Source organism: Emys orbicularis, chromosome 10 (genome assembly GCF_028017835.1).
Source record: "Emys orbicularis isolate rEmyOrb1 chromosome 10, rEmyOrb1.hap1, whole genome shotgun sequence".
NCBI lineage: Eukaryota > Metazoa > Chordata > Testudines > Emydidae > Emys > Emys orbicularis.
The window spans coordinates 37,773,235-37,785,826 of record NC_088692.1 but is presented as its reverse complement, the minus strand read 5'-3'; the positions used below and the strand labels follow the sequence as shown (position 1 = coordinate 37,785,826).

At 45.2% G+C, this 12,592-nt stretch overlaps 1 protein-coding gene across 1 annotated transcript in view; it reads right to left on the bottom strand.

The window, feature by feature from the left end:
* The window catches only part of RAB40C (RAB40C, member RAS oncogene family), a 61,847-nt gene that overhangs the window by 21,823 nt on the left and 27,432 nt on the right, over window positions 1-12,592 (bottom strand). Inside the window, exon 3 of the mRNA XM_065412315.1 lies at window positions 3,010-3,070. Coding sequence (XP_065268387.1) covers window positions 3,010-3,070 — 61 coding nt within the window. The remainder of the gene's footprint in view (window positions 1-3,009; window positions 3,071-12,592) is intronic.

Genomic DNA, 12,592 nt, shown 5'->3' with positions numbered 1-12,592 from the left:
TCAAAACAAACAAACAAAATATTTGATTGCATAAGGAGTAGGATGGTGATTAATACTGAGACAATTATAATGCCATTATATAAATCAAAAGGTGTGGCCTCATCTGGATAGTGCGTACAGTACTGCTCATTGCATCTACAAAAAGATATTTCAGGATTAGAGGGGTTCACAGATGGACAACGAAAAAGACAAGGTCTAGGAAAATTCTCCTCTGAAGAATTACTGAAATGACTAGGACTGCTACCTTTGAAAAAAGAGGAGTAAGAGGGGACACGATAGATAGGGATTGCTATCTATAAAAGCAGCAAAGGAAGATTGGGAACTTCTGTTCTCCCTGTCACATAACAACAACGGGACAGTCAATCAAACGAAAAGGGGAATTCAAAGCCAGTAGAAGGAAACATCTTTTCACACATGTAATTGAACTATAGAACTCAGTGCAACAGGACGTGGAGTCCAAGAACTTAACAGGATTCAAATATCCAGTGTTTTCATAATGGTACACAGTTTGTGGAAGGGATATTAAAACCTCATACTTCAGGGCTTAAGTCAATCTCTATTAGATCAGGGTGAGACCTATATGGGGGGCAGATTCCCCTCACCTTCCTGCCTCAGGTCTTACATGTTTCTCTGAAGCACCTGGTGCAGACCCCGATGCAAGATACTAGACAAGATGGACCTCAAGTCTGATCCAGTCTTGCAATTCCTACCTTCCCACTGAGGACACTTCATGCAAATATCGCACTCCATTCTCATTGTTCTCTGCTACAGAGTCATGTTATTGCAGTAAGCCTTGTTCCCAAGAAACTGAATGCAGTCTATGCCCTTTTAGTTTTGGGGTCTGTTCCCTGTTCATCATAGGGCTCCCCCTCACTCCAACTCTTAAACTAAAGGATGGAAGCCAGGGCCCAACAAAATCCAGGGCCAGATCTCTGGAAACAGACGTGGAGCCCCACAACCAGGTTTCTTTCCTTCTTTCCCTCATGTAGTTCTTTCCGTGTGTGATCTGGGAAGCCAGGCATTGTATCTGAAAGGATTTTTTTTTTTTTTAGTGCAGGAAGGTTGTGTGGGAATTGAGTGACATGCTGGAGGAGGAGCAAATGGGACCACACTGGGAATAGAGGATGGTGGTCTTGTTGCTGGGACTGGGTGTGCAGATGGTGTAGGCTGATTATAGTTTTACAGTGTGGGAATCCAGCTAACAAAAAATTTTGGTTATGTATCCCAAATTTTAATGGGCCACACACTGAAAAGAGGACCTGTATTAATGCTGCAATGTGAGTTACTATGATGAAGAGGGACATTAATTGCACCAAAGCAGCTTACGTAAACTGTGCCTGGAGATTAGGTATGTCATCTTTATAGTGCACTGAAATCTCATGAACTAAGGGTGCAAAGCTCTCAACAGGACCACAGCAAAGCACTACATTATATCGGCAACATTTCAGCTCTCTCCTTGGGTGTGCTACTTACTAAACAGGAAACGGTCTGGTCATCACCAGGTTATTCTAATGAAATGAACGAATGAGGAGTCCGGTGGCCCTTGAAGAATTCCACGTGGATTTCAACAATTTCCACCCCACCATCAACCTCAGCTTGGACCAGTCCACACAAGAGATCCACTTCCTGGACACTACAGTGCAAATAAGTGATAGTCACATAAACAGCACCCTATACCGGAAACCTACTGACTGCTATACTTACCTACATGCCTCCAGCTTCCATCCAGGACACATCACATGATCCATTGTCTACAGCCAAGCCCTAAGATACAACTGAATTTGCTCCAATCCCTCAGACAGAGACAAACACCTACAAGATCTTTATTAAGCATTCTTACAACTACAATACTCACCTGGGGAAGTGAGGAAACAGATTGACAGAGCGAGACGGGTACCCAGAAGTCACCTACTGGCCATCACTTACAGCCCCCAGCTAAAACCTCTCCAGCACATCATCAAGGATCTACAACCTATCCTGGAAAACAATCCCTCACTCTCACAGACCTTGGGAGGCAGGCCAGTCCTCGCTTACAGACAGCCCCCCAACCTGAAGCAAATACTCACCAGCAACTACACACCACACCACAGAAACACTAACCCAGGAACCAATCCCTGTAACAAACCCTGTTGCCTACTCTGTCCCCATATCTACTCTAGCGACACCATCAGAGGACCCAACCACATGAGACACACCATCATGTGCAGCTCATTCACCTGCACATCTACTAAATGTGATATATGCCATCATGTGCCAGCAATGCCCCTCTGCCATGTACATTGGCCAAACCAGACAGACAGTCTCTACGTAAAAGAATAAATGGACTCAAATCAGACATCAGGAATGGTAATGTACAAAAGCCAGTAGGAGAACACTTCAATCTCCCTGGACATTCAATAACAGATTTAAAAGTAGCCATCCTTCAACAAAAAAACCCTTCAAAAACAGACTTCAAAGAGAAACTGCAGAGCTACAATTCATTTGCAAATTTAACACCATTAATTTGGGCTTGACTAGGAACTGGGAGTGGCTGGCTCACTACAAAAGCCATTTTCCCTCTCTTGGTATTGACACCTCCTCCTCAGTTATTGGGAGTGGACCACATCCACCCTGACTGAATTGGCCTGGTCAACATTGGTTCTCCACTTGTAAGGTAACTCCCTTCTCTTCATGTGTCAGTATATTTATGCCTGCATCTGTAATTTTCACTCCATGCATCTGAAGAAGTGGGTTTTTTTACCCACAAAAGCTTATGCCCAAATAAATCTGTTAGTCTTTAAGGTGCCACCAGACTCCTCGTTGTTTTTGTGGATATAGACTAACACGGCTACCCCTCTCATTCTAATGAAAAGGGGAATGAGCAGTAGGCTAGCATTTCTTACAGCATTACAAGTGAATTGAAGCATGCTTTCAAAAGCTATCTATATTCTCTCTCCAGTCACGCAGAGACTTCACCATGTTCGGAGACACTGGGCCTGCTGCCAAGATAGCTTAGAAATGTAAACTCACCAGAGTTCCAACTTGACCCTTCTGCCATCCAGCAAGATAGTGGTGGTCTTGTAGTCAATTCCTGCAAAGAAACCAACAAAAGCTGAACAAACACTGAGCGGGTCTTTAGAGACACAAACATGCAATCTACTTTCCCCAGCTGCTGACAGTTCTGCAAACCTTTGAACCATAGAAGATGCTGCTTCATCCCAATACACTATCAAGTACATATGGAGTGCTTGGAAGTAGAAGAGTGATCACTAAAGTAGCTCCACTGGAAAGCACTTTCTTTGATGCAAGAATTACCCTTCCCCCAACCATGTTTAACCCTTTTCATCGTATCCAGGTGTGACGGGTTGAATCACAGAATCCCCCTTGGAAGCTGCCACCTGATGGGCCAAGACTGCTACTGCCCCTGCTTTCCTGCAGTCAGCTTAGGACTTCAGTGCCCTGCCTGGTTTGAGCCAGACTCGCTAGCCTGCTGCAAACCCAGACCCAGGGTCTGAATTTCTTACCCCAAAGCTGCAGACTTAACTGAAAGCAGCTTACAGAAGTGTTCTGGTCTTTAACACTCAGATGCCCAACTCTCAGTGGGGTCTAAACCCAAATAAATCCGTTTTACCCTGTATAAAGCTTATACAAGGTAAACTCATAAATTGTTCGCCTTCTATAACACTGATAGAGAGAGATGCACAGCTGTTTGCCTCCCCAGGTATTAATACATACTCTGGGTTAATTAATAAGTAAAAAGTGATTTTATTAAATACAGAAAGTAGGATTTAAGTGGTTCCAAGTAGTAACAGACAGAACAAAGTGAATTACCAATAAAATAAAACACGCAAATCTAAATCTAATACAGTAATATAACTGAATACAGGTTAAAATCTCACCCTTAGAGATGTTTCAATAAGTTTCTTTTCTCAGACTGGACACCTTCCTAGTCTGGGCACAATCCGTTACCCTGGTACAGCTCTTGGTACAGCTCAGATGGTAGCTAGGGGATTTCTCATGATGGCTGCCCCTTTGGGTACGTCTACACTTACTTTCTGGTTCGGCGGCAGGCAATTGATCTTCTGGGATCGATTTATCGCGTCTTGTCTAGACGCGATAAATCGATCCCGGAAGTGCTCGCCGTCGACGCCGGTACTCCAGCTCAGCGAGAGGAGTACGCGGCATCGACAGGGGAGCCTGCCTGCCGCGTCTGGACCCGCGGTAAGTTCGGACTAAGGTACTTCGAATTCAGCTACGTTATTAACGTAGCTGAATTTGCGTACCTTAGTCCGAAGTGGGGGGTTAGTGTGGACCAGGCCTGAGTTCTGTTCCACCCACTTATATATCTTTTGCATAAGGTGGGAATCCTTTGTCCCTCTGGGTTCCCACCCCTCCTCACTGGAAAAGCACCAGGTTAAAGATGGATTCCAGTTCAGGTGACATGATCACATGTCACTGTAAGACCCCCAAGCCTTCATTCCTCCCAGCCTGACTCACAGGAAGGCTTGCCTGCAAACAGAACCATCCAGTCAATTGTCCTGGTTGATGGGAGCCGTCAAGATTCCAAACCACCATTAATTGCCCACACTTTGCATAATTACAATAGGACCTCAGTTATATTTCATATTTCTAGTTTCAGATACAAGAGTGATACATTTATACAAACAGGATGAACACACTCAGTAGATTATAAGCTTTGTAATGATACCTTACAAGAGACCTTTTGCATGAAGCATATTCCAGTTACATTATATTCACTCATTAGCATATTTTTATAAAATCATATAGACTGCAACATCACACCAGGTCTTCCAGTCTTCAAGAAAAAACTGAAGATCCTGGTTACATAGAATTTATTGACTTGTACCACTACCGTGAATGGCAGTGCTGAGTATTAAGTTCAAGCTTTTACGCTGATTAACTGGAGAGTTGGCAACTGTACATCAGAAGAGCTTTTAATTTATTTAGCCTGAGAACCAAGAATCTTCCTTTCAGTGAAAGAACATCACCTCCTGCAACTTCCACTAAGTGGAACTATGATCTAAAATTGATGCTGAGAGGTTCATCATGGAGACTGATTCCATGTTCAAAAAGATGAGACTGGAGCATGCAACAGAACTGAATATTCTTAGAGAACCTACTATAGCAAATGTACTTATAAGAAAAATGAGTTCTTATCTCACTAAAAAATAAGTCAGACTTAGTGACAAAGGCACTCTCAAATTTCACTGTATTAGAAGAACAGTTACCTCCTCCCTTATCACCTACATATATGTCAGGATAAGGAGACTGCAACACACACTACAGGATTGCACAGCATTACATCCAAATCAGTTTGAGAACCATGCTCCAAACCATAAGGGGCAAGTCCAAAAACTCCTCCTGCTAAATCTGCTGAGAAGTCAGAAATGTATTGCAGCACCTCACAGCTTCTTTGTTTCTGCAGACAGGATGGTTGTAGGAGAGTCATATCATGTCTGGTAAATGTCAGAGGTAAATGTCAGGGACTGGTGGTGGCTGATGCAACTAGGAATTGTGTTTCTTTTTCATTTGCTTAACTGATGAAGTCTTAAAATGATATCCATTTAAAAAGGAATCTCTTCTGTTCAAAGACACCTTACAATGGGGAGCTCAATTAAAAGTTATGCTTTCCCAGATTTCTGTGGAAGAGTGTTTTTCCAGGCTATTCATGCATTGCCCAGGTGGCAATACCATTTCACCTTGCCTGCTCCTTGTTTAAGTTTTAAGAACTCACCAGTAGGAGGTGTTCACAATACCTAGACTACAACACAAACATTGTTTAAACTCTTCAAAGTTTAGTCACTTGGAAGTGAAAGTTGTTAGTCTAAGACAGTGGTTCCCAAACTTGTTCCGCTGCTTGTGCAGGGAAAGCTCCTGGCGGGCCGGGCCAGTTTGTTTACCTGCCACGTCTGCAGGTTCGGCCAATCGCGGCTCCCAGTGGCCGCAGTTCGCTGCTCCAGGCCAATAGGAGCCGCGATTGGCCGAACCTGCAGACGTGGCAGGTAAACAAACCGGCCCGGCCCACCAGGGGCTTTCCCTGCACAAGCAGCGGAACAAGTTTGGGAACCACTGGTCTAAGATGAACCATGTGACTCGTATGCTATTTGGGTCAAGTAGGGCAATGAGCACTCTTCCTCTAGAGACGCTTGGAAAAGGATCAGTCTGAAGTAGGACAGTTTATAAATTTTGCTAAAAATCTGAACCAGAATTCTATTGAGCTGTAGGCTTAACAGCATAGAAATACCAAAAAAGTTCCTGACTTAGGCCATGTTAACAGTTAAGTCCCATTTATTTGAAGGTGTTTGAAAACTTCTGGATAAACAAGGATTTCTGTTAAAAATCAGGGAGCCAATCTGCTTGCCGTCTGCCTCAGTTTCAGAGGAAGCTGGATCTCCTTCCAAAGTGGTTGGATGGAAAAGGCTACAACATTCCTAGTGAGCACACCCCCTTTTAAAACTAGCTAACATGCTGTTCATCAAACCACAGGTATGTGGGGAACAGAGTGCACCCCACAAAGCCAGGTAGCTTCAGGTGCGAAGGGAGCCAATTTGCTGCTTTTCAGTGCTCTGGATTTAGGGAGCCAGGAGTGTAGTGAAGTTTACATTCCCAGTGGCAGTGCTGTAAAGAGAGCTTAGGCTACAGTCCAACACTGTTTAACCAAGCAGAGTGCCATCTTCACAGATACAACCTACCATGTTAGGGCTCAACCTTTCTTCCCCTCCAGCTAGATTTCTCAAGTCTGGAATTGAAAAAACAGCCAGCTGTCAAGTTACCAAGTACATTTCCTCTCTCCTGCAACAAAAGTCCTTCCCCAATAACCTATTAATAGCTACAAGTTTGGTCAATAAAGCAAATATCCCGCCCAGCCATCCGATTTCTGCTGATGAAAAGTTAGAGTTGAGCTCTGATTGGGGGGCTATAAAAAGCCATAAAGATAATTATCTTGAATTCCAGCTATTTCCAGTACTTAATCACACAGTACATACAGTTAATATTTTAGCTTCACCTGAAGACAAGCCACCGATCTGGATTTACTTCCATAGATAAAGATCTCTAGAGTCCCAATCCACAAGCTACTTGAGGTCAGTCAATCCAGTCCCTGCATTAATGCTGGTGAAAGCTTGCTCCCTCTCAAAGGAAAGACACTGTAAGAAAACATCCAACCAAATATCCCTTAATGGAACACTGACCACCCCAGACACAGCATTACTCTGAGGGGGTTCTGTTGGGGGACAGAACTAATTAAGAATGCTGCCTTGTTTCAGCTGCAATGCCCCTAGAGGCTCTGCTTCATACAGAGGTGCCCTGCTGTTTTTCATGCGCCACAGCTCTCTGCATGAGGAAAGCACTCAGACGGAAAGCTCTCTGTGCCAGCGTTCAATTGAATTAATGGAACACTTGTAAAAGTGCTAAACCAAGCTGACTACAGGGAATAGCAGCATATTCTTATGGGTGCAAAGGCCATGTGCTTCCAAAATACCTTTGCCAGGGTGAAACTAATCACTTGGCTATTGTTTCTTTTAAAAGCTAGCAGTGCTTGATTGGCTCAGGGAGGGTGGAATATGCAGGCTTGAATACAAACCGCAAAAATACAAGCCTATTAAAGGAAGAAAAAAGGTATATGTAGTCTCCACTTTCATTAGCCGCCTACTCTGTACATGAACAAAAATTCCTAGTACATTCTGAACAGGCAGCAATTACCCTGTTGTGAATTTATGCTGGTTAGTCATAGCAGCAGTGCTTTCTGCAGTTCTATGTAAAAACAGTCTGTGTACTTTAAAGAATCAAAACAGACTAAGAAGGTCTTTGGGCATGGGCACATCTACAATAAAAGCATTAAGCAGTGGGCAAACATCTCTATCAGGAGGTTACCTAGCAGCCTCTTGCACTCCTACTTCAGACATGGGTGTGTTAGATGCTTAGATCGAGGCAGAGGGTTAAAGCAGTAGCCCTTCATCTCAAAGCCTTTGTTCAAATGAGTGAGTTTGGGGGTTTCACTTTAGTCCGCATTCCCTCCCCCCCCAGCAAGTCTCTTCAGACACTGCTAAGACACAGCTGGCAGTCCGGGCCTCACTCAAGCAGAGAATTGAAAGAATGGACCATGATAGAGGTACATTGGCAAAGCCGTGTAGCAGAAGCTCAGAGCACCTGCTCCCACTAAGCCTGACTCTAGGCAAATGGCAGTCTCACTCATTAAAACAAGTAAAATAGAAAAAACAAGTGTGTAACAGGGATCTAGCTGGTGAACAATGTGACAGCACTCTCCTAAGACTGTACTAAAATAGAATCAGACCAGACATTAGAATGGTTTACTCTCTTTTTAGGTGATGGAGTCCCATTCCTGCCAACAGAGGAAGGGTCCCTAGAGTATTTCTAGTGCTTTGCTCAGTCTAATTTTAAATGTCTTATGCAATGGTGCACAGCAAGGAAAGTATCAAGTCTGCCTCCAACTCTGCACTTAAAGTTTCAGGCAGCTGCCCAATAATTTCTGTTTACAACAGTTTAGTTAACTCCTAAAGGCAGCCCATATATTTTTCTATGGTGCTTATTCCTTGGTATTTAAGTGCTGGAAAGGGAAATTGCATTTAGGGTTGTATACCAGCCACACCCATTGACCACTATCACAGCACCCCGCAAGTTTGAGAAGTCAGGAATTTGTATTAGACCAAGTTAAAATCAAGACACTTCTATATCTGCTAGACTTTTCTATCAGTATTTAGACATCAAATACATTTTAACTGGTAACTTGAGACTTGGTAAACTGAACCACTACTACAGCTTGCATAGATTCAAGTTCTCTTGCTGACCTTACCACTAATCATGACTGGCAGTCACGAAATTTCCTCATCCTGTATCAACACCACGCTAAAGGTACCTGATCATTGTTAATGGGGGTGGGGAAATATATGTTATATGCAATGGCAACATTTCAGAGGTGTCATTTGGAAAAACAAGTACATATGCACAGAGCTGTACAGGTCTGGCCTATAGCACTCAATAAGGTTCTTTCAAGAGCGTTAGCCTGTGAGATTGTGCATTTTATGTCCTTGTTGTAGGTAGGTCAGTCTGTTTGAGCAGTATGTTGCATATGCCTGCAGCTTCCTGCTGGACTGGTGGGAGGGTAATGCTCATACAACCGTGCAGGAACACTGGCAGCCTCATCAAATCCATGGGTACCCTTTACTGCTCCTGGGAGTTACAGTCATGACAGGGGCACCTGAAGTCTTATCTTGCAACACTGTTGGCACTGCCACAGCTAGGTGCAGGACCCACCCATCTGTACTTTATTATTTGTTTTTAGAGAGACCATAACCAGAGGCAGCAGACGGGGCATACAGCTGAATAACTGACAGAGTCCACATATGAGCCATTGCGGGAAGGGGGAATTGCTAGACTGGTACTGACACAGCCTTGCAGCAGTAATCTAAAGTCTCACTACTGCACAACAGAGCAGAACGCTCCTTTAAGATTTTGGAATCTGCAGCCCTGTTCAATATGGAATGGAATATCTGTCTTATGAAAGGAGACACAAAGAGCTTGGCTTGTTTAGCCTGCCCTAACCAAAAGAAGGCTGAGGGGAGATATGATTGCTCTCTATAAATATATCAGAGGGATAAATACCAGGGAGGGAGAGGAATTATTTAAGCTAAGTACCAATGTGGACACAAGAACAAATGGATATAAACTGGCCATCAGGAAGTTTAGATTTTAAATTAAACGAAGGTTTCTAACCATCTGAGGAGTGAAGTTCTGGAATAGCCTTCCAAGGGGAGCAGTGGAGGCAAAAGATATATCTAGCTTCAAGACTAAGCTTGATAAGTATATGGAGGGGATGGTACGATGGGACAACCTAATTTTGGCAATTAATTGATCTTTGACTATTAGCGGCAAATATGTCCAATGGCCTGTGATGGGATGTTAGATGGGGTGGGATCTGAGTTACTACAGAGAATTTTTTCCTGGGTATCTGGCTGGTGAGTCTTGCCCACATGTTCAGGGTTTAGCTGATCGCCATATTTGGGGTCGGGAAGGAATTTTCCTCCAGGGCAGATTGGCAGAGGCCCTGGGGGGTTTTCGCCTTCCTCTGCAGCATGGGGCACGGGTCACTTGCTGAAGTCTTTAAACCATGATTTGAGGACTTCAATAGCTCAGACATAGGTTAGGGGTTTGTTACAGGAGTGGGTCTGTGGCCTGCGTTGTGCAGGAAGTCGGACTAGATGAGCATAATGGTCCCTTCTGACCTTAAAGTCTATGATTCCATGAATACATTTACCGGTACGTACTACTGCATTCCCTTCTGAAGCCGAGACACACATCACGCTCACTCATAACTCAATAGTTACCATTTTAATTTTAAAAGATTATACATGTTTTAATCCTATTAGAGCAGAGACATTCCCTTAGGCAGTATGTGTCTAACTACAGCTACCAGGAGTTTGCTCCCCATTGAAAGCACCAGGCTAGAACAGACAAGTGAGCCAGGTGGAGTCACGCTTGATTCGCTGCACATTTGCTACAACAGATCCCCAGTTCAAGTGTGCAGGGTTATGCTTTTCTTTTTGTCCCATTGATTTTGCAACTGAGAGATGAGTCAGGACATAGTATTTTCATGTTCATCTGCCACTAGATGCCACTGTCGCACAGAAACTTTTGGCAATCCGACAACCTACTGCTCAGCCATGACAATACTTCTCTCTGGTCTAGAGGAGGGCTGATCTTTTTGCAGTTTAATTTGTGAGCTTCTAAAGAAAGTTTGAAATTGATTTCTGAGAGAGTTAAAAAATTGTGGCTACAGAGTTTTCCCCCCTTTGAATGTACAGTCTACCAGTAGCAAAGTACAGCTCATTTTGAAATAGATGTCTCATAGGTTAGCCAGAATTAGTTTCAATTCCATGCCGAACAAGGGGGGGGGGGTAGATAGCTCAGTGGTTTGAGCATTGGCCTGCTAAACCCAGGGTTGTGAGTTCAATCCTTGAGGGGGCCACTTGGGGATCTGGGGCAAAATCAGTACTTGGTCCTGCTAGTGAAGTCAGGGGGCTGGACTCAATGACCTTTCAAGGTCCCTTCCAGTTCTAGGAGATGGGATATCTCCATTAATTATTATTATTATATCTATTAAGGAGCCCCATACTTGCTACTATTGTGGCATATGCAATATCTATGAAAGAGTCCGATAGGCTGGGTAACCTTGTGGCTGCTAGGTAACCTTGTCCTACCCTCAGGGTGCACAACACTAAGAAAAATATATTCTGATGTAGGGCTTATTTGTCTTTTTATTGGTTGAGCATGAGATCACTTAATATCTTGCTGAAAATATTTTGGACATGCTGCAATGGATGAAGCCTGGAAAACCTGTGTGAGCTGCTGTCTCTAGGCCAGAGTGCATGCTAGCTCTTCTGCAATCTTTCTAACTCAACTATAGCCTGTTAGATACTAGCCCAACTTGAGATTTTGTAAGTAACTAAAGCTATTTGGCATAAGATGCTGTAACTGAAGGTGAAATAGATCACCATATCAGGCTGCCTGCCTGCCCTGGCTCCGCGCAGGTCCCAGAAGCAGCTGGCATGTCCCTGCGGCCCCTAGGCGCAGGGGTGATCAGGGAAGCTTTGCGTGCTGCCCCCGCCCCGAGTGCCGGCTCCACAGCTCCCACTGGCTGGGAACTGCAGGCAATAGGAGCTGCAGGGGTGGTGCCTGTGGGCATAGGCAACTCATACCACACTCTGCATAGAGCCGCCTGGCTGCGCCTAGGAGCTGGACACGTTGGCTGCTTCTGGGAGCCGCGTGGAGCCAGGGCAGGCAGGGAGCCTGCCTTAGCCCTGCTGCACCGCTGACCGGGAGCCGCCTAAGGTAAGCGCTGCCCGACTGGAGCCCGCACCCTGAACCCCCACCTGCACCAATGCCCTGCCCCAGCCCTGAGCCCCCTCCTGTACCCCAACCTCCTGTCCCAGCCCTGAGCTTGCTCCTGCAGTCTGAACCCCCTGGCTCCAGGCCAGAGCCCCTTCCTGCATCCTGAACCCCTCATTTCTGGCCCCACCCCAGAGCCTACTCCCCCAGCCAGAGCCCTCACCCCTGCCCCAGCCCAGTGAAAGTGAGTGAGGGTGGGGAGAGCAAGTGACAGAGGGAGTGGGGATGGAGCCTTGGGGAAGGGGCAGGGTGGGGCAAAGGTGTTTAGTTTTGTGCAATTAGAAAGTTGGCAACCCTAATTCCTCCCCTTTGAGTAGTAAATTTTGAAGCCCTGGTGCACTTTCAGGTGGACCAGGAATTACTAGCATTATGGAAGCTTCCAGACCCTGCTCCTAAATGATTCCAAACCCATGTGATTTCTTTTGATTCTCTGCAATAAGAACAGCCATTAGCTATAAGGAAAGTTAAAACCAGCATTTTTCATGGGAAAATGCAGCCACCTTCAGGATAGCGGGATCAGTCAAATTGCAGCAGGCCCGGCTTTAGGCCAATTCCCCCGATTCGGGCTCCGCACCTAAGAGGGCCCCGGGCCCAGTGGTGAGCTGGAGCCGGTTCCCAAGCTCCGGCAGCTGTCCGCCCCGCCCCCGGCCCAAGCTCACCTCACCTCCCCCCCGAATGCTCCGCCCCC